The 23,106-nt window shown below is 35.0% G+C and overlaps 1 protein-coding gene across 5 annotated transcripts in view; it reads left to right on the top strand.

Moving 5' to 3' along the window:
- The window catches only part of LOC148586238 (MADS-box protein JOINTLESS-like), a 37,397-nt gene extending 25,948 nt beyond the window's left edge, over positions 1-11,449 (top strand). For 2 of the 5 annotated variants that reach the window (XM_088515754.1, XM_088515753.1), the window contains 7 exons: positions 1,077-1,155; positions 6,408-6,469; positions 6,560-6,659; positions 6,735-6,776; positions 9,570-9,608; positions 9,682-9,821; positions 11,151-11,449. In XM_088515754.1, the coding sequence (XP_088371880.1) occupies positions 1,077-1,155; positions 6,408-6,469; positions 6,560-6,659; positions 6,735-6,776; positions 9,570-9,608; positions 9,682-9,821; positions 11,151-11,169 (481 nt within the window). In that variant the 3' untranslated portion in view covers positions 11,170-11,449. The remainder of the gene's footprint in view (positions 1-1,076; positions 1,156-6,407; positions 6,470-6,559; positions 6,660-6,734; positions 6,777-9,569; positions 9,609-9,681; positions 9,822-11,150) is intronic. The other 3 variants (XM_088515757.1, XM_088515756.1, XM_088515755.1) reach the window with 3 other exon arrangements.
- The last annotated feature ends 11,657 nt before the right edge of the window (positions 11,450-23,106 follow it).

Raw genomic sequence — 23,106 nt, 5'->3', positions numbered from 1 at the left:
TATCTTAGTAAGCAATTACTAAAATGAAATGTACTCAATGAAATATGATTTCAAGAATACAAGAATAGTCAAAAGATTGAATTGAGAGGATTAAGAAATCGTGAAATTAAGTGACTAAATTTTAGATGACTTTAATTTCACTATAGATATTTCACGAACCGGTCAAATGTAGGAGCTTTGATTTACCAAAATGAATCTTATAGTGCAATTAAATTTTTTTAGTAGAATAAATTGTTATTAATGGTAACCTAGAACAAGTCATGAGATGACAAGTGTTATAGCCCATTGGATCTACTTTTATTTTCCCTTCAAGTTTCTTCTTCTCTGCTCAAATGGTCACACGTACATTGAGGAATAGAAAAAAAGAAAAGTTTGTTTTAGCCTTGCTAAGATGGTAAAGTTTCTTATGTTTAGGAATATACAAATTAATACTTTATTGTGACTTTTGGCTGTCAATGCCACATACTTGCAAGTGTCTTGTCCGTGCATGTTTTTTATTCTAGTTGTGTTAATGGAACTTCTATGAACTTATCTTTGATTGTATTTGTTAAGCATGATTTTAGCCTTTTCAAAGGTATACTATCAATTTGGCAACATTAATGAACTATCATGGAAAACTATTGTACCACGTTGCTTTGTAGCTTTTAATTAACATTTTTCAGTAATTAGCACCAAATCTAAAGTCAAAGTCATGTAATGTTTACAAATTGTAAGTTTATGAAATAACCAAGTTAGAAGTCAATGTATCTTCTGTATCAATCGGTATAACTTCACATTTTAATTGAATACATAGTTGGCTAATAGACAACAGCAAATATGTCAATATAAGATATACATCTTCATTCACCAGCCCGAAGTTTCTTCTCTTTAAAAAAAAGTAGAAGATAAAGATCTCACATGTGAAAAACATTAAGTATCTAAAAAAATTAAGAAAATGTAGTATATTTTAGAACTTCTTCTATACTTTCATTTTATTCATGTCTTCTTTTGGCATCTTTGCACCTAGAACAATATATCCTCTTTTAAGGAAAACAAAGGAAGAAGGAACTGAATCACTATTCGATTGTTGTTTGAAGTGTGCCGCAGGTAATTGAAAGACAAAATCTGGAATCAAATAAACTCAACAAATTGGATGAACCATCTTTGGAGCTGCAGGTTAGATATACTTTTTAGCAGGTGAATAATGTAGCGTTTGATGTTATAGCTAGGATGGAATGGCCATTTGTTGAAAATTGGAAACAACACTCATTAAAAGATAACACAAAATAGGAAGAGGAATATTCAACTTTATTCAACTTAATAAAATAACTTGCTTACATGGGTATTTATAGGATACAAATGACCCTTCTAATTTATTTACAATAACTTCATTCGTTTACATCTCATACATATATGTAAAATAACTCTTGAAAAACTAAAACACAACATCTTCAACTCACTTAGTAACATATGAGAATATGAAATGAAAAGATTCAACTAAATGTTAAAATTAAGTTTATTATTCAACACTCCCTTTTAAACTTAATTTCTTTTAGCCTCCTAGAAATAACGAAGAATTCTTTTAGCCACCTTGAAATGAGGTAGGTGACTACATATAGCGACTAATAAGCCCAACTCCATAGAGAATATCCGGTCTTGTGCATGTCAAGTATCTCAAACTTCCAACTAAACTCTTGAAGATTGTTGGATCCACTCTTTCTCCTTCTTTATTCTTCTTAGCCTTGACCACCCATTTTTGTCCAATGGGTTTTGTTCTTTTGGAATAGTCGCCAACTCCCATATGTTGATCTTTTCAATTGCTTTGATTTTCTCATCCATGACATTTCTCAATTTTTCATCTTTTACCGCTTCTTCAAAACCTATTGGCTCACAATCCGCAAAATGACAAAAGAGAGTTAGATCATCATTTAAATTCTCGGTTACCTCATAGAGTTCTTGAAGACTTCTCATATGTGGTGACATTTCACTTGAACTCCCTCTAGAAGATGATGACGACGGTGTACTAGAATTTGTTGGAGATGGAGAAGGTGTAGTGGGCTCTTCGTTTCTTGACTCTTATTTTTCTTCAAGAAAAGGGAAGAATTCATATTTTTCTTCCTCTTGAATACTCCAATCCCAAAAGCCTTCTTCATCAAACTCTACATCTCTACTAATTACAACTTTGTTGGAATTTGGATTGTAAAGCTTTTAGCCTTTAGAACTTGAGTCATAACCAATGAAGATGTACCTTTTGCTTTTATCATCAAGCTTGGACCTCTCTTGATCCAGTACGTGTGTCTAGCCTATGCTTCCAAAAACTCACAAATGAGAAACACTTGGATTTCTTCTGCTCCATGCTTCTTGTGGTGTTTTGTTCCATAGGCTTCTTGTAGGACAACGAGTTGATAGATATCTCATACATATATGTAGAATAACTCTTGAAAAATGAAAGGACACAACTTCTTTAACTCACTTAGTAACATATGAGAATATGAAATGAAAAGACACTTAATAACATAAGAGAATATGAAATGAAAAGACTCAACTAAATGTTAAAATTAAGTTTATTATTCAACACCCCCTTTTAAACTTAATTTCTTTTAGCCTCCTAGAAATAACGAAGAATTCTTTTAGCCACCTTGAAATGAGGTAGGTGACTACGGCATGGAATTTTGTCGTGGTGAATTTAATAAATTCTGAAAGGATGAAGGCATCGCTAGACATCGCACAGTTAGTCATACTCCATAGCAAAATGGGGTTACTGAGCGGATGAACAAGACTATTTTGGAGAGAGCGCATTGCTTACTTTCAAATGCCAGGTTGTCTAGAGATTTTTGGACTGAGGCGGTCAATACTGCTTGCTATTTGGTCAACCGGTCTCCATCAACAGCCATTGATTGTAAAACTCCTTATGAGGTATGGTCTGGTATTCCTGCTAATTATTCATTTTTAAAAACTTTTGAATGTCCTGCTTATTGTCATGTGAATGATGGTAAGCTTGAGCCTAGGTCAAAGAAATGTATATTTCTAGGCTATGTGGATGGGGTGAAGGGATATAGATTGTGGTGTTCTGATCCTAAATCACCTATGTTTATAGTCAGTAGAGATGTTGTATTTGATGACTCTGTCATGCTTTACCCGAGAAAGGAGTCTATTGTTTCTGTAGGAAAGGAGCAGGGTTCTAGCAAGGAGGTGGAGGCTTCACAAGGTGTGCGAGATAACACTCAAGATCAGCCTGTTACAAATGTTCATGATTCCAGTTCTGATGATGATGATCCACAAGAAGAGCAAGAGACCAGTATTGCTGCTTGTAGACAGAGGAGGCAGATTAGGCCACCTCAGAGATATGGCTATGCAGATTTGGTAGCATATGCACTTACTGTGGCAGAGGACAAAGCTGTCACAAGTAGTGAGTCTACTCAATGGGCTGTTGCCATGAATGAGGAGATTGAGTCTCTTCATAAGAACCAAACATGAGAATTGGTGAAATTGCCTAAAGGCGCTAAAACTGTTGGTTGCAAATGGACCTTCAAGAAAAAGGAAGGAATCCTAGGTGTTGAAGATGCAAGGTTCAAGGCACGTTTGGTAGCAAAGGGCTATAGTCAAAGAGAAGGTATGGACTTCAATGAAGTTTTCTCTCCTGTTGTGAGACATAGTTCTATTCGCGTTTTGCTTGCCACGGTTGCTCTAAATGATTTGGAACTTGAGCAACTTGATGTGAAAACTGCATTTCTGTATGGTGACCTTGAGAAAACCATTTACATGCATTAGCCATAAGGGTTCATTGCTGAAGGTAAAGAAGATCATGTTTGTCAGTTGAGGAGGTCGTTGTATGGTTTAAAACAATCTCCAAGACAGTGGTACAAGCGCTTTGACAGCTTTATGATCAGACATAGTTACACAAGAAGTAGCTGTGACAGCTGTGTGCATTACAAGCAATTCTCTTATGGTTCTTTTGTTTATTTGTTACTCTATGTGGATGACATGCTTATTAGTTATTGCTGCTAAAAGCATGTTGGAGATTAAGAGATTGAAATCTATGTTGAGTGATGAGTTTGAAATGAAGGATTTGGGTGCTACGAAGAAAATCCTTGGTATGGAGATTCATAGGGATAGAAAAGCGGGAAAGTTGTACTTGTCACAGAAAAAGTACATTTGAGAAAGTACTTGAATTCTTTGATATGCATAATTCTAAACTAGTGAGTACTCCACTTGCAGCTCATTTTAGACTTTCAGCAGCGTTAGTGCCCCAGAGTGAGGAGGAGGAGCAGTTCATGTCATGTGTTCCTTACTCCAGTGCAGTTGGGAACATCAAGTATGCTATGGTGTGCACTCGTCCAGATATTTCACAGGCAGTCAGTGTTGTTAGTCGCTACATGGCGAATCCGGGCAAGGTTCACTGGCAGGCAGTGAAATGGATACTCCGTTATTTACGGGGCACTGCAGATGTTGGTTTAGTCTATGATAAAGGCAGTAGTATCAGTTCGAATGTAACTAGTTATGTTGATTCAAATTATGCTGGTGATTTGGATAAAATAAGATCTCTGACAAGTTTTGTTTTCACTCTCTCGGGGTGTGCCATTAGTTGGAAAGCGACTTTACAGTCGACAGTTGCTTTGTCCACTACAGAGGCAGAGTATATGGCAGCAGCAGAGGCAATGAAAGAAGCAATTTGGCTTAGAGGTTTGGTTGGTGATCTAGGTTTGCAGCAACATGAGACTGCTGTATTTTGTGATAGCCAAAGCGCAATACATTTGACCAAAAATCAAATGTATCATGAGAGGACCAAACACATTGATGTCAGATATCATTTTCTTCGGGAGGTCGTGACACAAGGTGATATCATAGTAAAGAAAATTGCTACGACGGAAAATCCAGCAGACATGTTGACTAAGCCACTTCTGTTCCTCAAGTTCAAGCATTGCTTGGGCTTGATTGGTGCTTGTCGTTTGTAATTACCCTTAGGGGTGTTGGAGGAGACGTCTTGAGGAGATTTGTGTTGAAGACTTGATGAAATTCAAGTCAAAGTAGAGATTTGTTAGAAGAGGTGACTTGCATTTCTTATTCAACCTTACCGTGGGCGCCAAACCATTAAGGCATCCCATACTTTTTGACTTGTGTTTCTCTCATACACGTCCATTTTGTCTCTCCATTTATTGAGCTTCTTCTAGAAGCTTTGTGAAAAGGCTTTGTTGTTTTATTATTGAAGCCATTTGGTCAAAAAGAGAGAAAGAAGAAAAAATTGAAGTTGCCGAGAGAGAGAGAGAGAGAGAGAGAGGCTTGTGCTGCAGAGAAAAGAAGAAACACCATTTTTCTTCAGTTTGATCTCACATTTGGAATGCTGAAAAGCTTAGAGAATTTTAGAAAATATTTTCTCTTTTGTATTTAATTCTCTTTTGAGTGAGATTGGGGTGTATTGGGGCTTTTGGGTTTGAGTGGTTTTATTTGTACTACTCTTTGTACTCCACTCTTTTGTTAGTGAATTTCTCCTAGATCGTCTCCACCAGTAGAAGTAGGCTTGTTAAGCCGAACCACTTAAATCTTGGTGTCTTGTGTGGTTGTGTTATTTTTCTATTCTGTACTTTTCTATTTCTTTGGTGATCTTGGAATTTGCATTTGCACAACACTTATAGCCTCCTAAATAGCATATTTGGATTATTATTGATTTTGTTTAATAAGAATTACTCGGAGTTGAGTTTCTTCTTTGTTTCCTTCAAAAACCTAGAGAGTATCTAGCTTTTATGAAGAAGATTTCTTAGATCTCTTGATAGTCTCAAGATCTAGAAGTACCTATCCGTTCATTACTGTTATTATTCGCTGCCGCCCACCAAGTCACGCTGCATCATAGCCCTATCTACTATCTTTTCCACAAAAGCCTTTATAGTCTCAATTCTTAAGCATCAAGGAGATAATTAGGCCATCCGCATAACAAATATGCACTTGATACTTCCAAAAAACTAGCCTCCCTTCATTTCCTTACAATCCCTTCCATAACATAGGCTGTTGGCCCTTTTGGGATTTTATATTATGATTAACAATAGAAACCTCACAAGTTTCTTCAAATAGTTGATTTATAGCTCTAAACTTATGGGTTTACATTATTTACATAGTTTTTTAGTCTTATTTCCTTAACTGGTACAAAAATGTTAATGCAGGTAGCTGTATCATTGTTGTAAGGAATCATGATTCAAGATTGTTATTAGACTGTTATCTGAAATTTTAATGAAAATCTTTGAAACTTGCATATAAAAGAAAGTGGTACCATAATATGAAAGCTAGATGCATTTTCTGGGACAACTTTGAGAACAAACTACTAAAAATCTTTCTAATGAAAGGTAAGAAATGCCTAGATAATTTAGCAACTATTGCTTGCATACAGACCATATACTAAAAATCTTCATGAATGGCAACTCTTTGTCCTCTTTTAGCTTGACAACCGTAGCTCCATCTTGTTGAGCAATGAAATCGTGGAGAAGACTCATGAACTGAGGTATTTTAACGACATAGCTTTATCAAGTTATTACTATAATGACATGCAAATTACACATTAAATTAATGTTAAAATGATTACACCTTACAGGAAGATGAAGGGAGACGACCTCCAACTATTAAATATAGAAGAACTACAGAAACTAGAGCAACTTCTCCAAGTAGGCTTGAGCCGTGTTTCAAATGAAAAGGTTTGTCTCTGTTTGCTAGCATTATAATGGAGCACTGAAATTTCTGTTAACATGAGAAGCTTTTACATTTTTCAGGATGAAAGATTTCGAGAAGAGATTAGTGCCTTTGAGCGGAAGGTCATGTTTCAAACTGCATATTTTTTACAACATTTCATGCAATTATTATAATTTTGAAAAAATATAGAATGTAACACACCTTCATGCTCTCTTATGTAACGCTCCCAAAATTAGTCAATTTATTTAATTAACTTGGAGTGTTACTGGCAATGCTTCAATTGCAATTAATTGGTAATTAGAGGGTGTTATTACCCTCAACGCTAACTTATTAGAGTATATCATATAGTGGAAAACGAAGTAAAAATGATTTAATTTAACACTAAATATCTTTTAACAATTCATCATCTATCCTTGGTTAGCGATGAGGTAAATTTGGGAAGAATGGACTAGGAAAATGGGGTATTGATCGTGGTGGGGAGTGTGGTAATATGAAGGGGGAGGATGAGGGTCCTTATAATAGTAAGGTGAAGGGGACGATTTGACTGGAGAATGGAGAGGCCAGGGTGAATGTAGAACTGGAAACGGAGGATGCAGGTGATAAAGGAGATGGAATACAACGGAGCATTGTGGGAAATCTATAATATTGGAGAGGGTAGTTTGCGACTGAGAAGTCGATGGCTACTAAGTTGGTGTTGAAAATTGGAAACTACACACTAAGAGAGAACACAAAAAAGGAAGAGAATTAACACTGAATTAATACACAAACCATGATGCCCTGTATATTGCTGCATACCGTCACTGCAAATTACGCTCTAATATAGACACAAAGACACTAAAAGTCATAATCTTTGCACGTAAAACCCTAATCATGCGGTCAAAACCCTAATATGTCATTCAAACCGTAATTAACAATTTTTCGGCATTGTCGAATGTTTGTTTCTTGAAAAATACTCAAATAAATGTTATTAAAATTAAGTTTATTATTCGACAGCTGAGAAGTCTGCATTCTTTGAACCATTGAATTTGAACAAAAAAATTGTTGTTTAGCCACCTGAAAATGCAGTGGAGGAGGGCATTGCCTTTTCACTTGGTGAACAAGGTTATTGATCGCGTCTGAAGTCAATATGGCAAAGTGGAGCTGTTTTCGATGGAAAATGGAGTTTTTCTAATAAAATTAAAAAAAAAAAAAAAAAAAAAAAAAAAAAAAAAGGGATGCAGTTCTGGAGCTAAAATTATGGCATATAGTAGATAAACAACAAAATGGCGTTGTTTTGGTGTATTTGTTTATATATATATATATATATTAGGGCGTGCGGATGTGGTTATTAACCGCAATCGCATATGTGGATAGTGGTTAATTGCAATTAATAACCTCCCGCTTTTACCATCCTAGTTTTAGCCATGGAAGTATTGACAGGATTATTGGAAGAGGCTGCTTTGGTTAAGAAAATGTTTACTTTTCATCCTAGATGTGTGAAATTGCAACTGACACAACTTTGCTTTGCTGATGATCTCCTTAATTATATTCTCAGCTGCAAATTTGAAGACTGCAGAATCCATATAGTGTGTGCTAAATGATTTTGTTGGTTGGGGGTACCTTTGATTTCAAGGAAGCTAACAGTCTTTGAATGCTCTTTATTAATAGAGAAGGTGACAGAATGAACCAACTCTTGGTTATCAAAAAAGTTGGCGTTTTCAGGCCGGGAGACTACTACTCCATTCTTTTGTCCTTTGGTTGAGCATATTCATCCTGGCAAAGAAAGTTATTTAAATTTTTGAATAGAAATTCAATTGTTTTCTATGGTCGGTAAATGAGAGTAAGAATGCCAGAGCTAAAGTAGCTTGGGATTCAGTGTGTGTACCTAATAAGGAGGAGATTTGGGTCTCAAAAGGGTAGAGGAGTGGAATAAATCAGCTATATTAATGAGACATATTTGGAATTTATTCACTAAGGCTGGTTCTTTTTGGCTTGCTCGGGTTAGAGATAACCTGTTAAAAGGAAAGAGTTTTTGGCAGATTAAGTTCCCCAAAATTGTACTTAGAGTTGGAGGAAGATGCTAAAGCTTAGAGAAACATCCAAGGAATTTATAAAGTTCACTAGTGTTGGGGATGGATTGGTGGCTTCATGATGGAGTTCTCTATGATAAATATGGCTTCAGAGCATTAATGCTAACCTGGTAAGTGTTTTAAAAGGTAGGTAGAGAATGGTTTTGGCCTCCGGCAAGATGATGAAGTGGGGAGTTACCGCTCACAAAGGTAAAAGCTTAAGAGTAATCTTGTGTAAATTAGCTTTTGGGGCTGTAGTTTATCACATTTGCTGCTTGGTTTTGTATACAGATAACACGATAAATCTTCAAACACAAGAAAATAACCTTCTTCTACAAATTGCCCCACACTTAACAATTATACAGCCGAGTTCCAGTTAAGTCTGGAGTGTGTGTTGTAGACTGATTGTGTGGTTAGTAAACTAACGCTTTTTCATCCAAGAATTAAAAAAAAAAAAAAAAAAAGTCATTTGTCTTCTTTTTGCCAAGGTCTTTGTATGTGTAGTGGCTTGCTCAAGGTTTGGGAAAGGACTGTCACAAAGCTAACGTTTATCTGATTTGGGAAAAAGAGGAATTTGTGGTTATTTTCTAAAAGAAGCAGAAATATTTCGAGCTTGTTCCAAGACATTGCTTTGCAAGTTATACTCAGTGTGTTCCCTATATGGCTTTTTCCCTTCACTCACTAACAGAAACATTTTTATGTTCTGGGGTATTTCTAAAAAATGTTTTACTCTTTGGGCCGGTTTCTATGTTGTTGGTTTTGTTCTCTTGTGATGTGTTGTAGGTGCCTGAGGTTGGCCCTACCTATGTTTTTTTGAGGTTGTTTCTGGGTTGTAAGTTGTGTTTGTTGCTGTCCCTTTAAATGCAGGGTGGCCAACTGATGGAGGATAACCAGAGACTAAAACAGGTATTAGGTCATGAATTTCTTTCTTTTTCGTTGTTTCCCTACTTTCTCAACAGTTGAAAATGTCTCTTTTCAGCAGATGGAAAATCAGTTTAACATTATAACAAATGTAATTGAACAAGGTCACTCATCTGAGTCGACCACCAATATTTGCAGTTCAGCAGATCCTCCGGATCCCCAAGACCAACACATCGATGGCACTTCTCTCAAGTTGGGGTAAGTTTGCAACATTACTGAAAATATAAAACAGACTCCAAATACACCTAGATGGGTGAATAGGTGTTTATCCCAAAATATGTGGAATTAAAAATATGAATCATGCAAACATTTAGCAAATAAAATAGAAAACGGTAAATCAATTACACACAGATATTTTAGAAAACTCTTTAAAAGTAAAACTTCTCCGTGACAGCAAAGCCCAGGAAATCACTATAAGAAAATCCAGATTACAGACATAAGGACACTTACAACCCTTTCCAAATCCTAGGCTCTGTAAGATCAACAAGCTTCCCGCTTGTCTCATAGCTCGACAATCTTCTTGAAGTGATTCTCCTTTATCGAATCCTCCAATGGACTTCTTATCTTTGATGAACAAAACGGCTTCTCAAACACAGCAACACTCTAAAAGAAAATAGTTCTGAAGCTCTGAATACTAATAATTCCTTCTTAGCATAGTATAGAATTTGCCCCCTTAATTGCTTGGAAAACTCGTGCTTTGTAGAACCCTTTATATAGGCAATTGAGAATTAGGTTTCTTTTGTAAAATAGAAAACCTTATTATGGAAAATTTGCGACTGCGTTCGAACGGTTAACGGTGATGCTCGAACATAACTAGGGATTTATAGAAATCCACACTAAAATTAGAAAACCCTAATGCGACAACAACATATTTCTGTTCGGATAGAATTGACTTTCGTTCAGACGCGGCTTCACCCTTTCGGACGGACTTGCGAACATGCAGCAAACGAAGCTCTCGGGTTTCACTACGTACTTCATCCGTTCGAACGGTCCAGCGAATGGAGTTCTCGGGTTTCACTATGTACGTCATCCATTCGAACGGTCTAGTGAACGGAGTTCTCAGGTTTTACTATGAAATGCTACCGTTCGGAAGCCAACGAATGCTCTTGCAAACGTAGCTTCAACCGAGAAGAAATTACACTTTTTGGACTCTGAATTACCGAACATAAAAACTAACAATTACAACACTAATTTTGTTTGTCTGGTTTTCTGGTTATAATATGTACTTACTGTATTAAGAATTCAATCCAGCCTATCCAGGGATACTTTCGATATTACCTAGCATATAGTTTTATTTTCGATACAACAACTTGACCAAACAGATGGATATCGATATTTGTCCTTGCGTTTAACTATTTAGTGTTATAACGATATATTCTTTTAACATTTAGGCTTTTATTTTCTAGGAATATAAGAATAATATATATTCTTATATTCAATAGCTTTGGTTGGTGACAAGATGCCAAGACATACCATGCTGCTATGGGAGAGATACTATTTACGTTTATATATTTCTATGTCTTGCAGGTTACCTTTCCGTAACTGACGTTGAAAAATAAAAGAAGAGTAGATGGATACGCATTTTGTCAACTGCAAAACAATCATTTGTCCAAATAAAACCAAGCTCACTGTTGTAGAAAAATTCTTGTAAGCCCAATTTATTTCCGCAAGGTGATCAAAGAAAGTACCGCATATGAATATGGTGATCAAATAGATGCTTAATAAATGTACCATTGAGACTGATTTCAGGAGAATGCATACAATGAGCTATTATGTCTCGACTTATTTTTGGGAACATATATTGGAATTGCAGAGTTAGAACCTAAGCAAGTTTTGCATGTTTCCTTTTTGCAATTGTTTTATGTGTTAGAGGAAAAAATAAAGGTACTAAAAAAAAGGAAAAAGGGAAAAACAGGAAAATGGAAAGGAAAAGTTTTAGTGCGTGAGTGAATGGTGAGTGAGTGAATGTTCTGAACACTTACACGAAGTTATAAATCATTATTTTGACATGAGAAATAAATGATGTTGATGGAATATTAATGTATGTGCATATATATGTTGCTTGATTGATGTGTCTTATGACTCATGATTTGGAATAAATTAACTAATGCACTTAATTCATGATTCATTTGATCATATCTTGATTGTACTGTGTGTATAAATTTTGTCCATCGGAGGAATTGAAAGTGTCATATCATTGTTTACAAATGTATATATGAAATTGTTGTGTAATAGCATTCATATTTGACCATTCATGTGTTGATGTAATTCATCTGTGCATTATGTCCAGGGCATTGTAATCAGGGGAGGGAATTTTTTTGGTGAGATTTTGAGTGTAAAGTATTCTTTGGGCACTGGTGACCGCACAACTCGAAGCTGTGTCCGAACATGTCCTCTTGCCGTCTAGATAAGGGTAGCGGGATCTGAAATGATTTGAGTTTCAAAAACCCGAAAATCACTCTTATTTTCTCATTTTGGGATTTGGGTTGTTATTGTGTCTATCACCCGTAGATATGTGGTATATGGCATCGGTGTTCTTCATAAAAGCTCATTCCTCCATTCAATCCGTATTTGGTTAGTGATTTTCACTCATTCCTTGGTTTGAGTTTTTTATTTCTTCTCGGAGTTTATAATCCTGGGTTTCAGATTTGTTGGCATTTCGTGATACATGCATCTCTCATTGGTTTAATGATTTGGGAATGGTTGTTTGCCATGTTTGAGACTGTATTGAGGAAACTTTGCAAGATTTTGCTTGATTTTACTTGAATTTCAATTTTTTTTTTTTAATGCACACCACTTGCGTGATAAAATGCCACAATGAGATTTTTGTGAGGATTTGGTGCCAAACTGATTTTCTTTTAACTTCTACTTTGTTTCATTGTTTTTGTGATCATTGTGGACTTTATAGAAAAATTGATTTGGTGTATGATTTTGAAATTCTCTAAAACCTTGTTTTGATCATTTTGAAACTCATGGGATTGTGTACTTCATTATGCATTGGGGACCAATTAAGTGAGTTCACTAACATTGCTTGACTGCGTGTCTTTGAGATGTTTCTCGAGATAGCATAAACCTTGTGTGTGCATTGATGAAATTCATTACATTATTTGATGGATGATTTTTAAAATATTCTGTTTAATTTGGATGTTTAATTGAGAGAACATGATTGTTCAAATGTTTTTAAGGTTATGGTCATGGATAAGACATGATTGTGTGTTTTTGCTAGAGTTTCTAAATAACATGAACATATGCTCTTTGTATTGTGAACGTATGGTTGCATTGTGCACGTATGGTTGCATTGTTCATGTTTTCATACATTACGTACAATTTGCATATCATTCACTTTCTAGGTTTGGGAGTTTGTTTAGGAATCGATGGGCATGACCATTGTGGCCCAGGAGTGAAAATGTGGTTATTAAAATTCGCCAACCGCCTAAACCGTTAAGGTGGTTAATTGACAGTTAACAGTTAATAATCTTAATAATCGCTAACTGCTTTTTAAAAGTTAAAAATTAAAAATTAAAAGAAAAAATCAAAACGTTATTTCTATGGTAATATATATATATATAAGCTAATGAAAACTGTTAACCGCCTAGGTGGTTACAGTTAAAGGTTTTTCTAACCGCCTTCAAAAGCGATTAGCGGTTAGTAAAGTTGGGTGGTTAATAACTGCCCGTCCGTTCGCCTTTTCAGCCCTAATTTGTGGGCGCCCCTCTATTTAATATTTGAAATTTTTGAATGTAGGAAATGTTGGTGCCCATAGTAGGAGAGGCGGAACCACCTCAGGCCTTGGGGGTGTCCCCAGCCCTCCAAGCCAAGGGGTGGTCCCCCCAAAAAAAAAAAACGAATTTTAAAAATACTCTTAAAAATTAGCTTTTGACCCCCCAATATCCCCAAACTCAATATTCTAGTTCCGCCCGTAGTCGTTTACCTACCCACCATATGTACAGGCTTGTTGTAATGCCCAAGGGTAATACTTTGCACTACTCCACATAATAATACTTGGCATTACTCTATATAGTGATGGCTTGGTTATAAATGTATGGAATATGCATATGGTGTGTAATAAGAAAAGAACAAGATTTTTCTATGGAGTGTGAAATCATTCTTGATACAGAATGTCGTGTGTATATCCATACAAGCTCTCTCTCTCTCTCGTTCTCTCGTTTTCTTGAGCGGTGAGGCACTTGGATTGCGGGTATATTAAGTACTGCTCTAGTAGCTTACTCCATCACTGGGAACAGGATGTTGAACACTCAAGAGCGAAGGCATGTGGAACGACTACATTAGATTTTGTATTCCGTGAATTAGAGGTACCAAATAATTTACTTTATGTGTATAATGTTTCTGACATGAATTAATGGTATAAAGCAAGAACTTATGAATGCTTGTAGTTTTTCTTTTAATGACAAACACAAATTAAAGAAAAGGAAATGAGAAATGGACATATTGTAGCGACGTTTTATATTAAGGAGCTTTAAAATAAATGGAAAATACAGAGAAGTAATAGTTCAAATAGCTTTTTTTTTCATTTTTTTTTTTCATTAATGTTTGGTTTGTGAGTTGAAAGGAAAATACGAAAATGAGTTATTAAAGTATTGATTAAATGATTAAATTTTTTTTCTTCCTATAAACTTAAGTTTTTGGGACAAATGGTGATTTAACATCGTGTAAAAGTAGAGGTCTTGAGTTCAAATCCTATCACCTCTCATTTAAAGTAAATATCCTACGTGTTTTGACTCTCGTCAATTTACCCTCTATTTAAATTAAATATTTAATATATTAGGAAATGGCCAAACCATGGTAATTATGAGAAAATAAAATATTAAAAGAAATTGGAGGGGGTGTTGCGCATTTTGCAAACACCCCTCCAATGTTTAAAATCTCTCACTTTTGTGTATTAAACTTTTGTTTCATTTCAGTTACTTCCCTCCGTTAAGATTTCATAGGAAATTCTAATGGAAGGAGTGTGAAATCCCTAAAATATCCTATTTTTTATTAAAAAATAAATATTTATTATTAAAAAAAAAAAAAAAAGGAAACTTCACTTACCCCCATAAACTTACGTGTCTTTTGTAGACACCCCTCCATTCTTCAAAATCTCACTTTAGTGTATATAACTTTCGTTTCATTCAAAATACCTCATACTGTTAGATATTGAAGTTAAATCAAATGGTAGAATGATTAAAATACCTTTATACCCGTACAATTTTTGAAAATTTCAAATTTACCCTTATTTATAAATAAAAAATTATTATAATTAATATAATTATAATAATATGATAATATTATTATTTGTTAATAAGGGTAAATTTGATATTATTATTATTTTTTAATATAATTATTTTTTTTAGGAAAATGTAGGTGTTCTTCTAGTGTTCTCTTAGTGTCCTCCTAACTGTGATGTGACTTTTAAAATTACGGTTGAATTTGAAATTATCATTATTAACTTTTAATCTATTGATGATTTTAAAAGCTACATCACAGTTGGAAGAATATCAGGAGAACACTAGAAGAACACCAAGCATTTTCCTTTTTTCAAGGGTAAATAATTATTATTATTTTAATATAATTATAATAATATTATTATTTTATTTGTAAATAAGGGTAAATTTGAAATTTTAAAAAATTTCAGGGGTATAAAGGTTCTTTTACCCTTTTTACCGTCTGATTTAACCCCAATTTCTAACGGAAAGGGGTAATTGAAAAAAATTAAAAGTTCAATACACCAAAGTAAAAGACTTTAAATATTGAAAGAGTGTTTACAAAAGGCGCGACATTTTAAAGGAGTTAAGTGAAGTTACCCAAAGATAAAATTATATAATGAAATAGAAGTGTTACTTGTTTTCTCTTTTTCCTAACCAAAAGCTATTTAGTTACGTTCATTAAACATATACAAAATGTCGCGTGTATATCCATACAAGCTCTCTCTCTCTCGTTTTCTTGAGCGGTGAGGCACTTGGATTGCGGGTATAGTAAGTACCACTCTAGTAGCTTACTCCATCACCTGGAACAGAATGTTGAACACTGAAAGAGCAAAGGCACGTACGTGGAACGAGTACATTAGATTTTGTATTCAGTGCATTAGAGATACCAAATAATTTATTCTGTGTATAATGTTTCTGACATCAATTAATGGTATAAAGCAAGAACTTATGAATGCTTGTAGTTTTTCTTTTGATGACAAACGCAAATTAACGAAAAGGAAATGAGAAATGGACATATTGTAGCTATGTTTTATATTAAGGAGCTTTAAAATAAATAGAAAATACATAGAAGTAAATTAAGTAATAGTTCAAATAGCTTTTATTTTATTTTTTATTAATGTTTGGTTTGTGACCAGAAAGGGAAATATGAAAATGAGTTATTAAAGTATTAATTAAATGATTAAATTTTTCTCTTTCTATAAGCTTAAGCTTTTGGAATAAGTGGTGATTTAACATCGTATAAAAGTAGAGGTCTTGAGTTCAAACTCTGTCTCCATTGCACACCTCTAATTTAAAGTAAATATTCTACGTGTTTTGACTCCTGTCAATTCACGATTCACCTTCTATTTAAGTTAAATATTTAATATATTGGGAAATTGCCAAACCATGGTAATTATGAGAAAATAAAATATTCAAAAAAAAAAAAAATTGAGGGGTGTCGCGCATTTTGCAAACACCTCTCCTTTGCTTAAAATCTCACACTTTAGTGTATTGAACTTTCGTTTCGTTCTAGTTACCCCCTTCTGTTAGGATTTCACAGGAAATTATAACGGAGGGGTGTGAAATTCCTAAAATACCATATTTTTTATTAAAAAATAAATATTTATTATTAAAAAAAATGGAGAAAACTTTACTTACCCCCACAAACTTACGCGTCTTTTGCAGACACCCCTCTATTGTTTAAAATCTCACTTTGGTGTATCTAACTTTCGTTTCGTTCCAAATACCTCCTACCGTTCGATATTGGAGTAAAATCAAACAGTAGAATGATTAAAATACCTTTATACCCCTACAATTTGTAAAAATTTAAAATTTATTCTTATTTACAAATAAAAAATTATTATTATAATGATTATATTAAAATAATAATAATAATAATAAGGTGACCCCCAATGGGTCACGACCCAATGAAGGGTCTGTGCTGATAGTCAATCTTGTGACCCTCTAGGTGACCCTCGAAATGGGTCACAAAAGTGACCCAGACCCAAAGTGGGTCACTTGGGTCTTTTCTTTTCATTTTTTTTTTTAATAAAAATTTATTTTTTAATAAAAATTGAGGGTATTTTAGGAATTTCACAATTTTCCGTTAGGATTTTAAAGAAAATCTTAACGAAAGGGGGAAAGTGAAAGGAAATAAAAATTAAATATACCAGAGATTTTGAACAATAGAAAGTGTATGTAAACGGCACGTAAGTTTATAGGGGTAAATAAAGTTAAAAAAAAAAAAAAAAAACCCACCAACAGGCCACCTTGGTGACCCACCATGGGTCTTTGTGACCCACCATGGGTCACAAATGACCCAGAGTGGGTGACATTGTGACCCTCCCGGAGGGTCACTTGTGACCCATCGTGGGTCATAGACCCTCCGTTGGGTCCCAAAGACCCATGGCGGGTCACAAAGTGACTTGCCGGGGGTCAACAATGGTTACTTTGTTTTTTTTTTTTTTGTTTTTTTTTAATATAATTATAATAATATAATTATTTTATTTCTAAATAAGGGTAAATTTGAAATTTTTAAAAATTTATGGGGTATAAAGGTTTTTTTACTCTTTCTACCATCTGATTTAACCCTAATCTCTAACGAAATGGGATAATTGGAAAAAATCAAAAGTTCAATACACTAAAGTAAAAGACTTTAAACATTAAAAAGATATTTGCAAAAGACGAGATATTTTAAGGGAGTTAAGTGAAGTTACCCTAAAGATAAAATTATATAATGAAATAGAAGTGTACTTGTTTTCTTTTTTTTTTTCCTAACCAAAGGCTATTTAGCTACGTTCATTAAACATAATTCGCATTTTTTATTTATAAAAAATAATATATATTTTTTTTGTTTGTAAGTAAAAATAATAATTGTTTACCCATAAAGTAAATTTACTCTTATCTGTAGTCTGTATACGCTTAATTACCACACATCACTCTCCCAAACGGAGGGTTTCGGGAAGATTTGACTGCTACGTACGTACGAAGACATCATAATTTTGTTCGTCCAAAAAAAAAAAACAAAGACATCTTAATTTCTCTTGAGGAATGCGGTGGCTATTTGCACCAAAATCAAACAAAACCAAATAAATAAACCTTTTTTTTTTTTTTTTTTTTTTTTTTTTTAAGTAAACGGTTTGAAAAAATGTTAACTGTTAAAAATATGACATTTTATAGAAAAAAAAAATTTAAAACTTTTTTATTTTATTTTTCACTTTTGAAGAGGCCCGTAATAGTTTTTTACTTTAAACTTTTTTACAACATAAATATACTTGATTTACACCAATAATATATTATTTTTTAAAATTAGAAGAGATTAAGTTAATTTACTAAGTAACGACGAAAATTGATTTTAAGAAGTAAACTGTTACTTTGTCCAACTTTGAAGACTTATAAATTATTTTTAATACAGCATGGAATTATTTATAATTTACGCCAATCACGAATACCGATTTTACATTTATCCTTAAAATATAAGAATCAAATAAAATGACAGAAATTTTCTTCAAACCATCTAAGGAAATATCTTTTAACTCATTTAAAATAGTGGCAAGTGTTTGTAAACATTTAAAAGTTACATTAAATTCTTAACCTCATTAATAACAGTTTACTAACTTATACTAAATTTAATGTGCCTTTTAAATATTTATAGACACTTGACATTATTTTAAATGGGTTAATGAATATTTATTTGTTTCAAAGTGGTTTGGAGAAAATTTATGTCCTTAATAAAAATATACTTAATTTACATCAATAATATATCATCTTTTTCATAAATAACCTTTTTTTTTTAAATTTTTTTATATAAATAAAAGTATAAATTCACATAATTTTAAAAAATAGAAATTCTATCCAATGGCAAGGGATCCTTATCCATAAAAATTTATTGTCTAGGCGAAGCTAGTTTTCCCGTACATTCTCTTTCTTTCTCTTTAGGAGAAAACCATTGGTGGCCTTGTCAAACATACAGTGAGTGAAAAAAAGAAACAAAACCAGACAATGAAAGCAAGTTGCAAGATGGTAGGCCAGGGTTTGGCTAAATTTGGCAAAAAAAAAAAAAACAAAAACGGATATTTGTATTTTTCTAAGCAAAACTCATGTTTCTTTTTCCTTTTTTCATTTACAGAAATGGTTTAGGATGATGATGAGTAGAACACTTGCAGAAGATCTGCTGAATCCAAGTTACTGGTTTGATCTGATACGAGACGATGGCAAGGCAAGTGACTTTCTTAGACGCTCTGTCGTTTCTGCTTCTGGAAAGCTCCTCTCTGTCTCTCTCTCTAGGGTTTCTCTCTCTCTCTGTCTCACGCATATTTCCACTTATAGAAATACCTTTTTCTACTTATAGATAAATATGTTATTGCGTATGCCTTTAGATTGTTTTATTCATGCATATGGATTCACCATTTTTCTGTGAGAGCCCGCTGCTGAACAAACCAGACGGATTGAAATAAATGCACTATGAGTCTATGACACATCAAATAAATATCTTTGTACTATGACACCTTAAATAAATATCTCTGTACTATGACACATTAAATCGAAAAATTTTCGTTGCTTATTATTTTTATTTTCTTTTCCCCATATTATAAACTTGCATATATTTATTGTAAAACTTCAATTAGGTGTTTCAATTCTTGCTCTAATGCCTAGCGATCTCTGTATTTTTTGCATTTTCCCTCTGTTGACAGCATTTCTATAAGGATATCTTCATAAATTAATAGAGAGTATATATATGCTTTTTTTTCTATTCAATGTGGGGGGAGGGAAAGGAGAATTACAAGAAAATAAAAAACAAAGGCAACAAAGTCATCCTAAAAACGGTCGGAAATTGGTCAAATAAATGCCCCGACCCATCAAACGAACTGATACAGCCAATGGAGGTAGTTAAATATGGCAACGTTCCATAAACGGAACGAAACTTGAAAGGGTTACCGACACAACCATTAGTGGTCGGTAGAAGAAACCAAACCCGACCATAAGTTGTGATCTAAGCCATCTAAGCCAACTAGCCAACTTATATAAAAAGACAAGTCCAAACCCAACTAGGAAGGAAACATAAAACGAAACTACCAACTCGCATATGAAAAAACAATAGTCCCCTTCGAACGGAACCTTGTGATGAAAGTTCGGAGTTTAACGAACTTTGACAAGGTATCAACCGAACATCTTGCATTGATGTAACTTGTAGCACTTGGTCGAACAAGCTAGACCATCCATCAATTGATACTGACTAGATTGACCAATACTCCTTGGAAGTTTGTCCTAAAACCATCCAGTGGGCTCATTCAAACATGCACGTCTTCTCCTGTTTTCTTCATGAATTCAAGCTAGTCTAATCCACATAATCCTCTTTGAGTTAGAGAGAATTTGCCCTCAAATTTGAACGCTTATAGGATGAGTCTCCCGTGTACAGGTCAACATTTTTGACATTGAACTCGTCGGACATCTTGGTATGGCCTAGAACTTTCAACCGGTACGCATTTTAGTTGATCTTCTCAATAATATCTAACGTTCCAATCTTCTAAGTCTTTGGTCAAGGCAACCCAGACAAAATCACCTTCCTCAAATTCTATAGCACATCTCTTATGTTCAGCAATGGCTTTGTGCTTAGCCACAACCTTGTGAACTTCCTAAACCCGAGTAAAAAGAAATCTTCCGCTTTAGCATTCACTTGCTTCAAATTAGGAATAGGTGCTAAATTTAACAGTCCACGAGGGTTTGTCCCATAGACAATATAGAAAGGATAAAAACCGATGCTCCTATTTGTAGACTAAATGTTAATGAACTCAAGGTGAAATAATTATTGATCCCATGACTTGATATCTTCACCAACTAAGCACCTAAGCAAGTCCCCCAACGAACAGTTAACACCCTCCGTTTGCCGATCGGTTTGAAGATGATAGGCACTACCAAAGTCAAGCTTTTTGTTGGTCAATTTCCACAAACATCTCCAAAAATGGCTAAGAAACCCCACGTCTCCCAATTAGAAACAATGAACAATGGCAATCCATGAAATCAATACACCTCCTAAAAATATAATTCAGCTACATTCACCACATCGGAAGTTTTCTTGCATGCAATATTGTGAGTCATCTAAGAAAACCGGTCAACCACAACAAAAGTGGAATCATTATCTCGTTATATCCTTAGTAATCCCGACACAAAATTCATGCTCACGTTGGTCCATTGCTGATCCGGAATGGGAAGTGGCACTTACGACCCGAGCATGAATAAAGAGAACCAAAAGGTTTGAATAGAATACAAAAATAGAATTCAAGAATTGTAATATGATCACTAAGGACGAAACTCTCCAACCCAGCTCCTAGCCCCATCTACTATCTTTTCCACAATAGTCTTTATAGTCACACTTCTTAAGCGTCGAGGAGATAAACGTGAGCCAAGCTACCTAATAGGGAATGAATGTACATTGTAGCCCAAAATATCCAGTAATTAATCCTTAACAGTATCAATCATACTAGATAATTAGGCACTCCTTTATCAGGGAACATTCCCCTTATATAAGATAATTAGGTCATCCGCGTAACAAATATGCACTTGATACTTCCAAAAAAGTGGCTTCCCTTCATTTCCTTACAATCCCTTTCATAATTCAAACACATTATGTAACAGCCCACTCCCAATGACACAATATTGTCTGCTTTTGACTCCCCCGAATTAGACTTTCCAAGAGGTCACCCATCCTGATCCTATTCTTGCATAAGCTCGCTTAACTGCGGAGTTTGATGAGATCATGACCATTACGACTTTAAAACGCGTTGTTGTCATACAAGGTGCAAGTATATACATAAGTTCATCTACATCTCCATACCGAGGCGACGTGGGACGCCACACATTATCCACAACATAATACCCTCCCCTTTTGTGATTTTATATTACGATTATTATTATTATTTTTTATAAGTAATAACCAGTTTTATTGAAAGCGTAAAGGCACCCCAAAGTACACCGGGAGTGTACAATAGGATCACCTAACTAGAGAGAGAAAAGTGAACAAGGAAATCATCGTAGCTAATTGACACCGGGAAGACATACGCTACAGTCTAAAGATACAAAGTGTGGAAACAATAAGAAAATAAGTCTTCCAAAGAGATTTCTTGTGGGGTGGAATGGGAGATGAGCCCAAGTTGCATCTTGTGAGTTGGGATCAAGTCTGCCGCCCTCTACGCTACGGAGGTCTTGGCATTCGGAAGTTGCACCAGTTTAATCAAGCTCTTTTGGGGAAATGGCTTTGGAGATATGCAAATGAGAACGGGGCTCTTTGGTGCAAGTTGATCAAAGCTAAGTATGAAGACCAAGAAGGTGGGTGGTGCACGAAGGAGGTTTCGGGTTCTCATGGTGTGGGTCTATGGAAGCATATTCGTAAAGGGTGGAATTTTTTTGCCAAAGGTATTCGGTTTGAGGTGGGGGAGGGCTCAAAAGTTCGATTCTGGCATGATATTTGGTGTGGGGACAATTCTTTGAAGCAAGCCTTCCCGTCCTTATTTAGTATCGCCAGACACAAAGAAGCTTAGGTGAAGGAGAATTTTATCGGGAGGAACGGGGTTGTTGAGTGGGATGTCATTTTTGTTTGATCGGTTCAAGATTGGGAGTTGGATTTGGTTTTTCCTTTCTTTGATCGGTTGTATTCTTGCAAGGTTTCCCTAGGCAGTGTTGACCGTATTTGCTAGTCCTCGTCTAAGAAGGGCAAGTTTGAGGTAAAATCGTTCTACAAGGCCTTGACCATATCTAATCAAGAGGAGTTCCCTTGGAAGAGCATCTGGCGAACTAAGGCACCGCAGCGAGTGGTTTTTTTTGGGTGGACTGCGGCCCTAGGCAAGATTCTGACTCATGATACGCTACGCAAGAGGAACATAGTGGTAGTGGAGTGGTGTTGTATGTGCAAGAAGACTGGAGAGTCAGTCGATCATCTTCTTCTCCACTGTGAGCTCGCAAGAGCTCTTTGGCACATGATTTTCAAGCGGTTTGAGTTGCATTGGGTCATGCCTTGTAGCGTGAGGGCCTTGTTTGATAGTTGGTGGTCGGGAGGGCGTTCTCGAAGTGCGGTTGTGTGGAAGATGATCCCTCTGTGTCTTATGTGGTGTATTTGGAATGAAAGAAATGCTAGATGTTTTGATAATTCCACTAGGACCATAGAGGAATTGACTCATTTTTTCTTCTTTACTCTTTACTCTTGGACGGCCGCTTGGCTAGCTCATTTAGTGATTAGTTTTTCGGATTTTCTTTTTCATTTCTCTCCCTCTTAGGCGCTCTCTGTGTATACTTCCCGTGTA

Source organism: Corylus avellana, chromosome 4 (genome assembly GCF_965113065.1).
Source record: "Corylus avellana chromosome 4, dhCorAvel1.hap1.2, whole genome shotgun sequence".
NCBI lineage: Eukaryota > Viridiplantae > Streptophyta > Magnoliopsida > Fagales > Betulaceae > Corylus > Corylus avellana.
Note: the sequence above shows the minus strand (reverse complement) of the source record. Positions and strands in the feature narration are given on the sequence as shown.